This window comes from Hyposmocoma kahamanoa, unplaced genomic scaffold, assembly GCF_003589595.1.
Source record: "Hyposmocoma kahamanoa isolate Upper Pololo Valley unplaced genomic scaffold, ASM358959v1 65, whole genome shotgun sequence".
Classification (NCBI taxonomy): Eukaryota; Metazoa; Arthropoda; class Insecta; order Lepidoptera; family Cosmopterigidae; genus Hyposmocoma; species Hyposmocoma kahamanoa.
In genome coordinates this window covers 9,337,799-9,356,296 of record NW_020653853.1, presented here as the reverse complement: position 1 = coordinate 9,356,296, position 18,498 = coordinate 9,337,799, and the positions used below count along the sequence as shown (strand labels likewise).

General features: G+C 35.6%; 1 protein-coding gene across 4 annotated transcripts in view; it reads left to right on the top strand.

Moving 5' to 3' along the window:
• Positions 1-18,498, top strand: part of LOC113231190 (long-chain-fatty-acid--CoA ligase 5) — a 62,013-nt gene that overhangs the window by 30,607 nt on the left and 12,908 nt on the right. For 2 of the 4 annotated variants that reach the window (XM_026465377.1, XM_026465378.1), the window contains exon 2: positions 14,845-14,999. In XM_026465377.1, coding sequence (XP_026321162.1) covers positions 14,845-14,999 — 155 coding nt within the window. Of the gene's footprint in view, positions 1-13,002; positions 13,269-14,844; positions 15,000-16,058; positions 16,406-18,498 lie in introns of those variants that run through there. The other 2 variants (XM_026465375.1, XM_026465379.1) reach the window with 2 other exon arrangements.

Genomic DNA, 18,498 nt, shown 5'->3' with positions numbered 1-18,498 from the left:
AAAAAATTGGCGACCTTATCAACGGTGTCGAAAGTTCGTTGACCGTGCGTTCTTGCCTCAATCTTACTTTGAAACTGTAACCAGGTTTTGCCTAACTTTAGAAATCAATCAACTCATTATTAAGAGAAACAGTGACTGTACATGTCTAGCTATGTTTCAATCGGTTGCCTGTATGCTTACAATCCTGGTTGTATTTGTTCCTATAACTATCCGGACTGGATAGTTATGTAATAGAAAACATTAATATTCCTCAGCTACTGAGTTGAGGCAAGGCATTGGCAATTACTTTGTAGTAGTAAAGCTCCTTGTAAAAGAGTTCGGTCCTGGGAAGTACTGCCACCTTATAAATTTATGCCGCCAAGCAGTAATGTGAGCATTATTGCGTCCCAGTTTAGAAGAGAAGGTGGTGAAATCACAGGCACATGGGTCTTATCAACTTATGTCTTAGGATGACGGGCGCAGTGGCAACGCTCTACAGATCTTTGTGATTTAAAGCCCTGAGTGGTACTGCTACTGGTATGAATTGGCGAGTCGCTTACCACCAGGGGCATGATTTGTACGGCACGTCACTAGATGTAATAAGGCCACAATGACAACTTTTTGTGCATATATAGGACGCGTATAAAATTTCACCTACACGTAATTGGTTTCATGTTCGTATTATTTTTATGACTTCCATGTGACAAAAGTATCTTTGACGTATGATCATTATGTACCTTTATTATACCTGGGGTACGAAATATGGATTACGTTACTGATTAACTACCGTAATATCATCACTATTATTTCAATGCTATAGCATTATGCGAGGGTGATGACACCTGAACGAGTTTCGGTGACACCTTGTAATTTTATTGTTTCGTGAACCAGATCAAAACGTCAGAACAACCGTTAAGTGTGAATGGTTCAATATCGGAAGTGTCCATCAGTAGTTTATTGGGTTCCGTCCAACCGGTAGCCGATGGCTAATACCGAACACAAATGACGGTGTGAGTTTAACACGATTGCCAATTACCGTCTTCCGTTATATCAAATTGTGAGACTTAATTTCTTGTTTTACCATGTTTCTAATTAGTGTTGGACGTTTTTGCAAAGTTGCGATTATAAATAAAGTGCCAAGGTACCACGACAATTACCTGGACTTAAACTAAGGAATTCTCTTTAATACGAATACCAAATCAACGGAATTCACTCTGGTGCACTATTCAGTACACTCAAATCAGAAACAATTTGGAAAAAATCATTTTTCCAATTAGTCTCGTCCAGGCAGTGATAAAAATATTATACCTTTATGGTTCGTGATAGATGACTTACGTAGTTTTGTTGATGATACCATGTTTTGGTATGAACTTGGGATGAACAAGTCGTACGTTTGGTTGCGAGTGACACGCCTGTCCTTAGACGTTGCAATGCTGCTCAGAGCTGCAAAGATTTGAGGGGCACTACCACTGCGCCCGTCACTCTGATGCACAACTACACAAGTTGACAAGTCTCAATTCATGTGTCTGTAATTTCACTAGCACCACAATGCTCACACTACTGCTAGGCGGCAGAAATAGGTAAGGTGGCAGTATTTCCCTGGACGAACTCTTTTACAAGGAGCTCTACTGCTACTATAAAAATAAAATGTAAAAAAATAGGTTCATTGTGATGTTTTTACTACTAATACTTAAACAATGCAGAACAGCTGATTGGCATGCCTTTGCTAAATGACATACATGCATAGGTTCACATATTGTTTGCATCACATGATGCTGAATATCAGATGGGAATATTGTAAACAAATGCGTCTATTTATCATGTGATACGAGTAGAACACATTAATTGAAATGTGCATTATAAACAGGAGCTTTACGACGTAGACCGGTGTTATAGAATGCGCTTTGTTTTCTTCCCTCCTATCTAATTTATTTAGGATGTATCAAGCGCAGACAAGTGATAGGTACAATTTTTTTGATAGTGTCTTATCGCCGTTATTCGCTATTAGATAGGGTTGTAGTCGCTGTGCGAAAACTAGTATGTAATAATAAAATTATTTGTTTGTACCTTTTAAAAGTAACTTATCTATCTCTCTTTGTTGTCTTCTCTTTCTTTGATAAATCTCTTTGTTTGATAATCCTTTCGAACTTTGTTGATTTTTGTTTCTTTAAATTTCTTTTATCAAGAATATACTTCGACTATTCGCACATTAATAATAATAATAACCTATATTATAGTGCCACTGCTTAGCACTTAGTCACGCTGCCCCAATGTAGGTGACGACTTCACACGTTTTCCTAGGGTGGGGACTTTCTTCGATGCAGGCTTCCTGCTTTACCAAAAAGCTCATGACAAATTTCGAATTAAATTTCGCACGTAAATTACGGAACTCAAATGTGCGATCCCGGATTCGAACCTTCGGCCGTCTGCTTGAGAGGCGGTAGGTCTAACCATGAGGCAACTATGGCTTTACATATTGGCTTCTATAAACTTTTAATACTTATACTTACTGTAGCATACAATACGTAGTCGTAATTTAGTCTCTGCAAGAAAGTAGGAAATCCTGCCTCTGTGAGAGTGTTTATGGTCTTGTTATAACTATTGTGGTAAAAATAGTCGTTGGCGAGACTATTGCATAATGTATAAATAATAATAATAATAATAACGCACACACTCAACATAGCCCCGCACTAGGGAAACCCTGTATCGCGTGTGCCATGGACACACACACATAGATAACCACAAATTACACCCAAACTCACGAGAAAAATAAATGTAGGCCATACAAACATTTCTCCCGGCCCGGGAATCGAACCTGGGACCTCTGCGCGGCATGGTAACTGTTCGGCCACGGAGGCAGTTGTTGTATATAATATATACATATTATGTATGATGTATATATGTTGAAAGTTGAAATTTAAAAAAATATATTTTTCCTTACCTTTCGGTTTATTTTTATGGAAATCCATACAGGTTATTTGTAAGGGTGCGTACAAAGGAGTTGTTCCTTTAGTGGTACTAAAATAAATGGAAAATTTAACCAGGCTATTAGCTGGTTTTTTGTAAAGAGCTCTCAAAATCTAGAAAGTATGATTTAAAAAACAAATGATTTTGACCTGCAATTTCCAGAAAATAGTTGGGGATTTTTAATACTATGTAAAGTAAAACGGAACACAAACCCACGAAATGGATTTTTATGTAATTTTTTGGATAATGGGCCAGTGGCCAATGCCATAAAAAACATTGACACGTCAGATGTCAAAGTAAATTTTATTGCAATTTATTTAGCCAATTAGAATTATGATTTTGAATATTTTAGAGTTTAAGTGTTGCTGCTTTTTGGATTTGTTTTAGTATCGCAGTGTTGCTGGAATTAATTTACCACATCTACCACACTTTAGTTTTAAATAAATAAATAAAAAATGCAGGTCACAATAATTATTGTAATTATTTTGCTAAGCTCTTTATTTCAAGCTTATATCTAGCAAAAAAATTGAAGCGGGTAAATTTTTCTGGGTATAAAGTACCAAACTCCATACTAATTCGGTACAAGTCCTTTGGCGAATGCGCCGCAAATGTGCCTGTTTGCGAAAGGCTTGCGAGTTGCGCACGTGCTTTACGTAGCGCGATGTGTTCCCATGCCGTTCGCACGCCATGTAAAATGTATTTAATTGCACGTATGCAGCACGCGTGCAGCGCACATGCAGCGCGCGTGCAGCGCACATGCAGCGCGTTCGTGGAGCATTCGCTAGATCTGTACGCACCCTTAAATACTAAACAACCTTGTAGTACTATACTACTAACATCATAAACAAAAACTATTGTTCCATGACTTCTTTCGTACAAAAAGAAATTAAATAAATTTCTCATAAATGGTGATGATGTGCGGTAACAAAAAAAGGGCTAGCGTAAATACCAATTCAGAAGCGGGGATGGGGGTCGTCGGAGAGGAAGCTTGCACTCTTCAACTTAAAACCTTACTACTAGACACAGATTAAAAAGTCTCAGATAGTGCAATAAAAACTAGTTGTTGTTTGTTGTGTTAATAATGCAGTCCTGTGAGATTGTTAGTCTTTTACTAATAACCATGTACTTAAATACTCAACAGAAACTTTACAATGACTTTATACGTAAGTCTGAAATTCGGCTACCTTTTATGGCAAAAAGAAGGGACCATAGTTTTCACAACTTCTTTGAACGAGTTTTCTTCTTAAAAAATATTATCAAAGTCAAAATCTTAAACGATTAAGATTCTGGCGTTTCTCTAGTGCACTCTTGGTTTTATAACCAATCTTGTCAGTTGTGAGTCGCGTTTTTTTGACTAGCTATATTACGCTGCTTTTGGGTTTCATATAAATGTCCGGTTTGTGCCACACGACGACGCAAAATGAGTTGTCTGTCGATTAACGGGCGCAATTACGGCCGAATATCGGTCGCACTGTGTGACGTGCGTGTACGGGTGGAGAGAGGGGTTAGGGAAGGAAAGTGAAAGAAACATTTATTGGCAAGTGACAGTATTTTACAAATAGATCTGAATATTCATATTATGAAATTGCTCGTCTGTTCTTTACTCTTTCCATATTGAGTTGGTGTACCTAGTTTCTTTATCATATTTTAACATCATCTAATGATCCATTACACTATACGACACAAACACCTGCACAAACGCTTAAAAGCAATAAAAGATTCGTCTGGCGCTTCGACCGAATTTCAGTCGAACGTAAACTACGAGATTCAAAAAAATCGATCTCAAAAGTTCGTGGAAGTACATCTATTTGCCAAGTTTTGTTGAAATCAGTTACCGGGAAGTGCGCGAAAACGGATTGATTCATCCCCTAGTTTGCCACCCTTAGAGGTGGAATATTTCCTTCAAATTTAAATGGGACTATTACTGAGGTACCCTCGTTCCAACAAAAAATAATCATCCAAATCAATTCACAAACTATCCGGATTTATCGCGTAACATACAATTGCAAACAAAAAAACTATACAGACGAATTGAGAGCCTCCTCCTTTTTTGAAATCGATTAAAAACGGGACTTGAAACTCATAAAATTATGCTCGTCTGGTCTCATCCTTAATGTGAGATTATGGAGACAACTGTGGTCCTTGTTAGGGAGGACACAGCAATATTTTATTTTGTTTATTTATGGCATAGCTACAGAATGCAAGGTGTGACATTGCTTGAAGTTAACATATATTACAATAGCAGTAAATTTACATTCCTAAGACAAACACGCACAGCATTGGCGAAGTAAATAAAAGTAGTTACAAGTTAAGGGACTATCGAATAAAAGACACAAATTATGCTTATAAACATTTAAAAAACATTTATAAGCAGTATATTTGTCTTTCTAAATAAACGAACGTTTCGGGTCCTTTGCAAGTCCTTAGTCAAGGCTGACAGAGTTAATAAAATCACTAACCAGTAATGTCTAATATAAATGCAAACCACCACATATTTATTTATTAAATTAATTGTAACAATCGCGAAAACCTAAGACTTCGATAAATTACTATATAATACAACATATAACAATAATAATTCAACGTTAATCTTTTAGGCCTTGGGAGAGGCGAGAGTCTAAAATAGATAATAATAATATAATTTATTTCAGATAAAAATAATCCATATTTTGTTATTTTCCCCGATGGGAAACAGGCGTGAGGTATATGTATGTATGTACAATCATAATTCTTATATTCTATCTTAATAATACTGCATTTGGTTATTTTAGTGAAATGACAGGCACGGTCGTTCCCATATATATATTTCCTATATCTATTTTAGGTTGTTCGCGTCACTAGATGTCATAACAAAAAAAAATTACAAATCGATACATTCATTCAACACTATGTCATCTTAATTTTTTCCGTATTTATTTTTTGGTTCATTAATTTTTTTTTTCACAAAATTCGGGGAGCATAGTATTAGTAAATAAATATGGCTGTTTAGAAAAATAACAGAAAATGATCGAAAAATAAAATTGGCGCGGTGTTCATAGCAGGTATCGAAATAATATTATTACAATATAATCATATTATTACATATTCATAAAGTTCAAATTAAAAATACAAACAGCGAAGTATACATTTTTTTCTTCCGATTATAACAATTATCGCAATATGTCGATATTACAAATCGGAATCAATAACGTTTAAATTTAGTTCAAAATCATAAAGTATGCTTAATCGCAAACTATTTGATCGATTTTCGTAGTTTATAGTTCCGCCGTAACTAATGCAACTTGGCTAACGCTTGTTTCCTAAACTCACCTCATAAGAACTCAAAACTTGTTTCCTTTAAACACTATGAGTGATTGGGTGTGGTTTATAGATTCTGTAATTTATTAAACTCTTGCGCATTCAGAAGGTAGATAGTTGCCTATGAATTTTTGAATATATTAACTGGCTCCGTGGTTGAACGGTTACGGGGCCACGCAGAAATCCGGTGTAGGTTCTGGAACCGGGAGAAATATTTGTATGGCCTACATTTATTTCTCTCGTGAGTTTGGGTGTAATTTGTGGTTGTCTTTGTGTGCGTCCATTACACCCGCGATGCAGGGTTTCCCTAGTGCGGGGCTATGATATTATTATTATTCTATTATTATTATTTGTTTGTCCCGTAATCTTCTTTACATAGTATCATCATATTCATCATCATATTCATACATAGCATAGTAGATGGCATACACTATATTATCGCGGCCTAGGCCTTAGCCAAACAGACCACACCACTTGTAGCCGCCATGCTGAACAGTGGCAAACATATCCCATATGTTTGCCGTCGTGATGGAAACGGTTAGCCAATCGACGCAAGGTACTCGCCAATTGTTTGAAATCAGACGCACTAGGATGCGTATGTCTTTGCGGGAAAGCTCCTTTCATGCGTCCCTCTTTTTAGACGTCCTTAACGTCCGATACATCCGCTTCTGTTTCTGTTTATATTTACGTGAAACTTCCGTTGCATCACTAGGATATTCCTAACTGGTTTGTTTTTAACATTGTTATTGTTAACATTGTTTTTCAGTGTGATAAGCAGAAAATATATCTCAATTTTGCTTTCTCCATTCTCAGCTATTATCTCACATACCTACACATTTTTATATTTCTTTGTATACCAACCAGCCATTCAACTAGCATAATATGACTGCAGGTCAGTACGCTTCAGTACTTTGTAACTATTAGGTCACGTCGCTTCGCACATTCTCTGAGAGGATTAGTTGCGTAGACACTGACCGCTCTATGTAGGTTTTGTAAGCTCCATCTAGTCGCGCCAGACATAAAGGGCACTTTGAATTGATTTAACAACCTACCTACAGTATCTATATTCATTAGCGAATACACTCATAACCCCGCACTAGGGAAACGCTGCATCGAGGGTGCCATGGACATGCATATAGACAACCACAAATTACACCCAAACTCAGGAGAGAAATAAATATAAGCTATACAAATATTTCTCCCGGCACGGGAATCGAACCTCTTGGGGACCTCTTGCGTGGCAGTCCAGCATGCTAACCGTTCGGCCACGAAGACAGATTCTTTTATGATACCAAGTGACAGGACGAACAAGTTGTGCGTCTGGTGTTAAGCGACACGCCTGTCCATAGCAGTTGCAGTGCCGTTCCGAGCTTTCAATCGCAAAGATCTGAGGGACACGGGCGCTGCGCCTGTCACCCTGAGACATAAATTGACAAGTCTCAAGAGCCTGTAATTTCACCTGCACCCCTTACCCTTCAAACCCGAAACACATGCACAGAGCTCTACTGCTACTAAATTTATTATGAATGTATATTTACGGTCGTTTCTATAAGTACTTACATATATAAATACTGTAGCCATTTTAAACATAAACTTGAGGCAACCAATTTTTTAGAATGTTTAGGAAATAAACATCATAAAAAAAAGGAATTTTATACGCATTGATGACGAAATGGGTATGTCCATATTAAAAAAAAAACGTTCATACTTTAGGTAAATTAATTAACTGACATTTATTAAATTAATAATAATATTCTTTATTGTACAAAGAAAATACACATGAAACACACGTTACAATGGACATATACAAAGGTGAGCTTATCTCTATAAGAGATCTCTTCCAGCCAACCCTAGCCGTGGTGCAAAAATGAAGTCTGCGGGACTAATTATTGTACAACAAAATTTAAATTTAAATGTGAATAAAATATAAATGATAATAATATACATGCGACAGACATACACACATACATGAACTTTATATACATAAAGACATACATAAGCAGAATATATATTATAATAACAGATTATTTGTTTACAAATATGTAACCTATAAACTATCTAACGCGTTCGACAAGGGAGTGCTCTTTTAATTTGTGTTTGAAAGATGCCACCGATGGACTGTCATGAAGTTAGCAGGTAGTTTATTCCACATACGAGCTGCACTTACGGTAAAAGAATTGTGAAAGAATTTGGAGTTGGATTGGGGATATAAAAGTAAATTAATTCTAAATTTTATTATAAATGGGATTCCAAGCTTTTTATTGGATAGAATAAATAACATCACAACTTTGGGGTGGTCTACGATTTGTCAATTTTGCGCGGCAGACACGTTTCAGTTTCTTTCAAACCATTTTCCTGATGATTTAAATGATTTTGAGTTAGGCCACTATTTTAGAAAGTCAACGACCAATTTTAGAGTCACGTGACTTGCAGATAACGAATATGAATCAATTGGCGAAACACTATCGTCTCCATATTGATAAACATTTCAATAAAGAATATGCGGATTGCGGATAATAGGTGGATTTAATCATTCTTGAAATATTTAGTTTTAGACTATGACAATAGATTACGTGTTCGATAAGTGTTATCGTTTGTCTGACTAGACATACGCAGGTACGTATTATTCCGTCACTTATATAGCTATTCATCGTCATCATCATCTCAGCCCGTTGACACCCACTGCTGGGTATAGGCCTCCTCTTTTGCACGCCTGCTCAATCGGCTTAGTGCGAGTCTCATCCACAATTTGCATTTGTTTTTGTGTGTGTATGTTAGGCGATTTCTTCGACGTTTATGAACCCATTTCGATGATTCTTTTTTGTTAAAAAGTGGGTACCTCAGTAGTGGTACCATTCAAATTTGAAAAAAATATTTCACCTCTTAAAGCTAATGGGGCTGCCGCGACACTAGTGCATCATGTTCACGTAGGCGCACACAGATGGCTTTCATGCCATTTTGCGCAAGAAAGCTGCTTCACTCATGATGCATGTGCACGGCGGCGCTAATAGCATCCTAGCCGTTGTTGCCAACAGACTGGACTGCCCCTACCACCTGCATTGGGTGCAACTACACGTGTGTAGGGTAGTGGTCTAGACGTTGCATTTCATTAGAATTAAAAAAAAAACTGTATTACTAACATTATTTTGGATCATGGACCGAAATAAATAATTCTTTTCTATTCTATTCTACTCTAAAGTGGCAAATTAGGAGGTGAATCCGGTTTTGTTGAATTTCACCCCCTTTCCGTTAACCTATTTTAATAAAACTTGGCAAATAGTTGTTGATTAGGTAAATTTAGTAGCAGTAGAGCTCCTTGTGATAGGGTTCCTTCAGGGAAGTACTTCCGCCTTACCTATTTCTGCCGCCAAGTAGTAATGTCGGCATTACTGTGTTCTGGTTTGGAAGGGAAAAGGTGCTGGTGAAATTACAGGCACATGGAACTTGTCAGCTTACGTCTCAAGGTGATGGCCGCAATGGCAGTGCCTCTCAGATCTTTACGATTTAAAGCTCTGAGTGGCACAGCAATTATTATGGACAGGCGTTTAGCTTACCATCAGGCGCACGCCTTGTTCGTCCCGTCACTAGATGTTATAAAAAAAAGATGTAATTCCACAAAGTTTTTTGGTCTTTTTTTATAAAAAGTTGTTATACAATAACGGTGCAGTCATAGATTGTAATATAAGATTATATCTTTCTATTTAGGTATACGAATTTTACAACACTAATATTATTATATCTACGTGTTGACATTTATATCACTTAATAGAGTTATGCTTCATAATGAAACAAGTAATGAGCAGTAAACGACGGAAATGTTCCATAATCCGGGTTAACTTGCCATGAGTTTACCGTTAATAACTGTTAGGGAAGGTAATGGTTTTCTGTCCAATTGTGACTGAGGTGAGAAAAGTCGAATTGATTGTCAGAAATTGTTCACATTTGAAATTAAATGTGATATTCTGCCATAGTCCATAATGTATAAAGAATACACTAAAAATGTAATAACACACACACACATACTCATATATATATATATATATATATATGACAATAAAATATCTAAAAAAATTCGAGAACATCGCAACATAGATACAAGGCACACATTAAAAGAACCTACACTACAATCCGATGTCCCCTGTCTAGTCTATTGTTTGAAACCATTAAAAAAATAAGACTAAAATTGATACGAACTGATACACTGGACTAGAGTATTATAGTACTATTCTAGTAGTTTTTTTTAGGGAGTCTGCCGTACTTGTTTGTTCTGAATCCGCCTACACGCAATATGAATATGATATCGAGCCCGTTTAAAACGATATTTTAAGTCTGAGACAAACTGTACAACGAATAAAAACAAAAACACTAAAAATTAATGTGTAATATTACTTACATTATCTTTGTAGCTGCCAATTTACTTGAAATGGAAAATAAGGATTTCATTTCATGATAAAGGTTGAGCCTCAATCGATTGCGTACGTAAGTATATTTCTCAGGTCGTTTAACTTTGTGATATAAATAAAATATCATTTTAAATGTGAGATTGTATCCTTTTATATCACGATACTGGGTCATAAAGATAAATGATGAAGACGTTAATCGGAAACCATTGTTGAATCTGTATGTGAATCGGAATCTAAATTTGAAGAGTAGAGATGAAGTCGATTTGTCCAAAATGTGATATTTTCAGGATAAACACGTACACACGTACTCACGCACGTGTGTGGGTCACGCACTCCCTAACAAACACATATTCACACACACATTAAATTTTTAAAGTATGAATAGTTGCGAGGTTTTTGTTTCGTAACAATGGTTCATAATCGGAGTTTTTAGTGATGATTGGTTTGTTAGCCCTAAAAAATTAAATAAATAAATTATAATTCTTAAAATAAAGGAAATGGTATTATTAAGCTGGCCGATTGATGGATTACCAAACCAGTGACAGAAAGCGGGTGTGTGTTCTTTTGATTAGCTGTCAATGTCATTGATGTCAGCGACTTGACCGCACAGGTGTAATGTCAACAAATGTGTTTATTGGTATATTTGATATGTTGATGTGTCAGAAATGGCCATCTCCATTTACTAATGTCGATATAAGTTCTGCACGTGAATAACCTTGGTTCCACAACGTGTGCTTTACCGTGAATATTAAAAGAAATATAGAAACTTTGTTTTATATTTGCAACTAGAACTAGGTAATTTCACCTTTATAGGTTTTGTATACTAAAACCATTGACTTACAATTATATGGACGTCGGGTCCGCGCTAAAAAGTGTCCCAACTTATAGGGCGTTAAAATCGTATACAGAGCGTCATTCACGCTTTAGTCTTCGTTTGTTTCTTCTGACAGCGAAGCAAGCAAAATTAGACAGTACTGCGATGACATTACAATTTAAATTCAACGTTTTAGCTTTTTCATACTCCTTTACATGTCACTACGTTTAAATAGGTTGACTTGGGACTTTTTTTCGTGGTTTTTGTATTAGACCCGTCGTCCATTTATTTGTAAGTCAATGACTAAAACATACAGATTTTAAAGAATATAAATATCATTGTAGTACAAGAAGACACGTAATTTTTTTAAATAATATGTGATAAATATTAAAACAATATCGATAAGCGTACATCGATACATTATTCTCTTATATATCTCAATGGAAAAATGCAGTCTAGAAAGTGTCGACCGTACTAACAACAACTCTGGCCATACATATCTCACAACTGACTCGGAGCGTTTACCGTACGTGGTTTCAATAATATTTTCGATTCACCTACATACCGATACTCCACTTTGTCATCGTCATCGAGCGTATAAATTTTTTTCATTTCTGTTTTTGGGTCATTAATGCACTTCCCACCAAATTTCATTACCTTAACGAGCTAGTAAAAGGGCTGAAACATACTGATAGACTTACGGACGGACAAACGTTGACTACACAATTATACTTGGATCCACCGAACTCTAATTCCAAGCATCTTATTCTGACACTAATAATGAAATACCTACTATATTAATTTTAAACACTAAAGCCTCCATCTTACCAACAACAGTTGGAATATGCTAAGCTGTTGTTATCAATAACAGTTACGGGATATGATATAAGCATACTGTTTTGTAAATATGAATCAGATGGCTAAATATTGCCAGCTGTTGTGACCGTGCCGAGGGTCGGGATAATGGCTCAGAAAGCCCTGGACACGTCTGCCAACAGCATTATAGAAATATGTATATAGATATACATACCTATATGTTGTGGAAATCCGGAATAATAACAAAGTACTAAATAAATAAGTACTTTATCGTTCAACTCGCAAAATTAAATTATTCACGAAGAAATGATTCACTTGCATATACGAGTATTTATTATATTAGCTAGTATAAGAACAATTGTGTCTAAAATAAAAAAGCGAATAAAGTTCCTTTAAAAGGTTCTTTGTCCTTTGTTATCAACAAAAATAAGTTATTTTTTAGTGAACTATTGGAATTATCAGAATTTGCCAGGACTTTGGTTTATTTCTAAAATTTCGGTTCACTGACCACACAGTTATCAGCAGCTGGATTACTATAGATATGGATTACAATCGTGTTAATGAACTGACAAGGCCAATCTTTACAAGATAACTCCATAAAACCTTATAGCCTTATGAATTTCAATTCATTCCGTTATAGTTTAATTCGATATCGAACATCTTTACGACAATCCGATGTCGGCCGTAATTAGAGAAGTTTGAACGTTTTGACCAATTCACGTGTAGTGGTCTAGAAATATAACAACAAAGAAAATGGTAATGCATCGACGATAATTCAATATTAAACGTCATGTGCAAAAACAATAAAATGGGCAGCGGAAGGTTTGGTTTTAGTATTAAGAAGGACAAAGGGAATGTGGAAAGTGCTAAAACTGAGTTCAGTATTAAGGAAAAATGTCGCAAAATTCAGAAGAAATTGAAGAAGACTGAAAAACAGAAGACTGAAGCTAACGACAAGGAGAAAACGATTTGGTGGAATCAATGCAATAGCTGTAAGTAATCGGTGAAACTCAAAATATAACAATTTATAAGCCAGGTCATTAATATTCTTTTTCAAATGGACCGATCAATAACCAATTTAAAACGAATTACTTGGTCTAGAAGTAACATGTGAAGCTAGTAATTATGTACCTAAACTTCAATATCGTAGGGTTCTGTACTTTGTCCGATTGAAAAGTGAATTATTAACGCCATCGTTATAAGCCGATACTGACTTTAATACGAGCTTGACTTGTTTGCTTATAGGCTTCTAATAATAATACTATTATTAAAGTGAGCCGTTTCTATTATTGTAAAAGTAGGCGGGCCTTTAAGGGCCGTTACGCTTTATGAATCTACAATGAAGGGAAATTTGAGCATCAAGGTTCTAACTTTTGAAATCAAGTACCTCCCGCACAATCGTCAAGGTATCGAGGGCAAACCGACCTTAAACGTTACCTTCATACTACTTATACGAGCCCTTCTAATGAGTTGGTTTCGACATTGACTTTTGCGACTCAGATTGCCCTGTCCCTAATTTCATTCAAGTTTTGAGTTGTTTGACCTACATTCTAATACAGTCAAGATCATTGTGTTTACAACTCTATTAAAAGACAACATCAAAGTCTATAATATCTGTCTATGTGTTATGTGCACTTGTATATTCTCAGTAGGCAGAAACACAGTAAACATAGACGTAAAAGTGTGTCAGTGGAAAGCGCGAGAGAATCCCGAGAAATCTATGCGCTAATGTGAACGTCTGTCGGCGCACGCGCCCCACAGTTTCCACTTTCTAAACTAGCTGCAGCGTGCAGTTTATAGTTCAGGAACTAGTCACTTGGCCGCATGAAAGTTGTCGTTTTGATATTTCCTTATTTAGAGAAATACAATGGTTAGGAACTGGTAAACCAACCTTTTTTCCAATTACAAAGAAATATTTTTTTACGAGAACATGAGCTAGTGCTAAGATGCAAATTAATACGAAAATTTTCAGCATTCTCTTACCTAGGAAATTTAAGAACATTTCCTGTTCACTATCGTAAATACTCTTACGAACAAATACTTTGATCAAAATTTAAAAGACCCGTTATAATCACATTGCTTGGTTTGCTTTTAACGAGCTATTAATCAGGCAGTGTGTAAATATGACTCAGTAAATTGTCATTCGAGTTACTGTCAGGTATAATTAGTAATTTTGTTGCCCACTTTGTCTGTCTTATAGTGAAAGGATTAAAATTGTATGTTATTTAAAGCTTTAGTAAGTAGTGTTAATGTCAGCTTTGGTATTTATTTTAGGCGCGTTATAATGTTGAAACGTTTATTTTTACACAGATCAGTTTATTCCATCTTTATGTTTAAGTACATACATTTATATGTTAATATACAACTGAATGTTTACTATGTGAGATGTGATATTTAATCCGTTTGTTGGTTTATTTATTTATTTATTTATTAAACTTAATTGCACACAAAACTGTACAAATGGCGGACTTAATGCCATTAGACATTAGAGTTTAGTATTGTGAGCATAAATCTATTTCATTTAATATTATTGCCCTTATCAAATATTCGTCTTTCTATTGCCATCAGTGAGCGAAATTGATCAGTACCTATGGATGGTCGGAGGTTCCGCGGGTGCATTGGCGCTGACTGGTGTCGCCGCGGCATCTGCCTTCTACCTCAGCACCAGGCCCAAGCCCGAGAAGCCACTGGTCACACTCCATGAGCAGAGTCTTCTTGAAGCGGTAAGTTTTCAGATGCCATTGTGGTTAAATCATTCTGTAACGTTTGGTTTTTTAACACATTTATTGATCCAACATCTTGCATTATTATCTATCTATAAAATCTCATGATGTTTCTTGATATTATTTCTGGGCGAGTAATATTTTGCTACACAAAACGTGACGTGATAGTGGATTTTGTAAATTTCCAGAAATGTCAGTCGCGATCATGGGACCTGTAAATGGCTCGAAACGTTAGTTTGTTTGAAAAAACGAATATATGCGATTTAGACCCGAAAAAATAGTTTCATTTCCAAATTCCCGGAAAGTTGAAGTTAATTCTAAATGTGTGAGTTATTGTGAAATGCGCGCAAACAATGTGACGAATCATTAACTAGACATCTATTCAAAAACAGCAATACAGATTGCTAATTGATAAGCCAGACGCGACAATGAATGAACTTGGTAGGTCAATGGAATGAACCTAATAAGTAAATAGGTAAGTAAGGGACTTATAGTATATTCACAGTCAAGAACATAATTCGACAGTGGTATATTAATCAGATTTTAATATAAACCTAAGAGTTACCTGATATTTTGGTGTTTACAACCGATAACATCTATTACTTATCGAAACAGTTGTCGAACGATAATATGAATAAATTAGGTCTTAAGAAACTTCTATGAACTTTAAAAGGTTGTTGCTTTCACAAATGACATTGTCTTTGGGATTCCTATTTCTAATTATAGGCATGTACACAAGCACATGTTTTTAGATACCACTTTCAATTCGGTATTACAAAACTATGGCTTAATATAAATGGAGATTACCGTAATAAAATCAATGCATTTATGTGTTGTACGTATATTAGATATTTGGGTCGAATGTTGACGGAGTATATTATGATTATTACTATTATGACATTGTGTGTGAACTGAAATAAAATTGAAACAAATATGACGAAAGCGAACTCCTTTATATCGACGTATCAAAGATCAAGTTGCCCAAATCCACATTGCCGCCGCTCTAGAGTTGGCAGAGCGCATCTTCGAGCGGTATTTTTAACTCATTGTACCACTAGCAGCCCTGCTCGCAGCTCTCCTGTCAGTTCCCAAACGTCTCTAGCGAAAGTGACGAGTCTCTCGAACTTGGCTGCCTACGTGTCACAAATCATACCTAAGTCAAGAACATTCGAAATAATCGAAACTAACGAAGGCTCCGTTCACGTGACGCGAAAAGTGAAAAGACTCGACTTAGCTAAAAGAATGATCATTGTGCAATGCATCACCGCATTATTAAGAGTAATCTGAAATAGTGCATTTTGTAGTGATATTAAAACTTAGTGAACATGACCTGCTGTAATTGCTGCATCGGAGTCACTCCGATACGTCCTCCGATAAACTTGAACGAACAATCAGAGGCCCTTAAAGTGAGTACCTCAGCTTGGTGTCGTAAAATAACCATCAATGATGAGACTGCGTTCAGGGTCGTAAGAACTTTTTAGAAAATTATTAAACTTGATTGCTTGTGCGTATTGCACAAGCAATCAAGTTTAACAATTTTGATTTCATCAAACCTTTTTAAATTGTACCGTGCAAAATAATTGGTTCCATTTGAAATAAGTCATTTCAACTCCTGTAATTGTAATTAATTTTCAATGGCGGTGATTTAAATTAATTTATGCACGGACAATCTCTAAGCCAATGTTTACATTGCGTAAGAAATGCAACGTGATTTTGCCAAATGTAAACCAATGTCATTAAAGGTAGAGGGATAGTCAACAGTTAAACACATTGTTCGGCTGTTGGCAAAGTTTACAATTAGATTCAGAACATTGAGAAACCCATTGTCGAAGATAAATGTGGCCGATGGGAAATAGAATCAAACTCTAGAAAGTTTTATCTTATCGATCCAAAAACATTTTACCTTAAATTAGCAAGACGTCTTTGTTTTGTACTAGGTTAGCGTTTATTGTAAACCTTATTCTACAATGTTGACATAATATTTTATACACGGCAAAAGTGAAATAATTAAATAAAACACTAAACACGTTGCAGCTATTGCTTTTTTACTAGAGTAATTACTCCACGGTCCGGAAACAACGCATTCATTATAGATGTCACATTTTAACAATAGTAACAGAAAATTCTAAATAAAATGATCTGTTGATTTAGGGCAAATTATTATATATCAAATTTTTGTTTTAGGGGTTGCGACAGTTTAATGATTTAATGCTGAATAAATTTGAAATGGGAGGCCAGAACATATTTATCCTATGGCATCTAAAAAGTTTTGGCAAACTGTGTGAAATGAATCACATGACAAAATTCAAAATGTTGTGTATATTTGAGGGATTACAACACGCGGCGTTGTTATTTTAAGAAACTCTTTTGATTTCTTTTCAGTATACGAGGATGATTCTGAAAGCATGCTTTTCATCCACTTACAAAATAATAATAGATCGTAATATTAACTATCGTAATCGCGTGACCATAGGCTATACGAATTCCAAATAGCTGTACCAAAATATCCATTTGTTTGTAGGTCTATTGAACTTTATGAATTTTGTTCCAAATAATGATTGTTTAATTGAATTAAATTTTCGGTTTATTGACCTTAAAGCCCAAATATAAAATACAGTCGAGTTAACGATGTGGTCTTTATTTACTTGTCTTGAATAATTTCACAATTTGTATATGTCAATATTTTGGTGTCACCGGTTTACAGAATGCATTTGTTAGTTAGCGTTCACGTGACGGTAGTTAATACTTGATTGTGAGGTCGAAAACGAATGTCGAAGCTATTTATTGGTTTATTATGGGTGTTCCACTTTTCAGTCACTCTGTCCCCTAACTGTTTCCTCTCTCATGACTAGTTTTGCTTTATTCAATTAAGGTAGTGTCAAAGACATTGTCGTTCTTCGTCTTCGTAAATGAATTCTACTTGTCATAAACTTTTTCGAATTATTTCTTATCTATATTAATACATACGATAAATCAACGTAATGTTATTTACGTAACAAAAGTGCAGTAGCCCTGTGTAAGCAATGTCCCGTGACATTTTCTGAAAATTTGCCAAATTTCCGCATCACTCATATTCTCTGATGAGTAGCACGTGTCTTTGTTTAGTTGTAATTTAGTATTAGCTTTCAACGTCTCCACTATATCATTACAATCATCACCATTACGTATACAAGCAATTACGATTCAAAATATCCCATGATCGTGAATGTTTATTTATCTATGATCGTTTGTGTTTTTAATGTCTAGTCCTTTATTAAACAAAATAAACATACGAGTATGATCGATAGTTGGTGTGATATATCCGAACGCTGCCAATGTAATGCATTCCTGATTAGCTTGTGCAACAAAGTTGTTTTGATGAGTGAGTAGGTGACAATAACATCTATTTGGAGATGATTTTACTACAGGTTATTGCTTACCATTCGCTGCTTTATCACAACATAGCGTATAATATTTTGGAAGAGCTCAAGATCGGGTATGCGGAAATAGTGACTGGCTA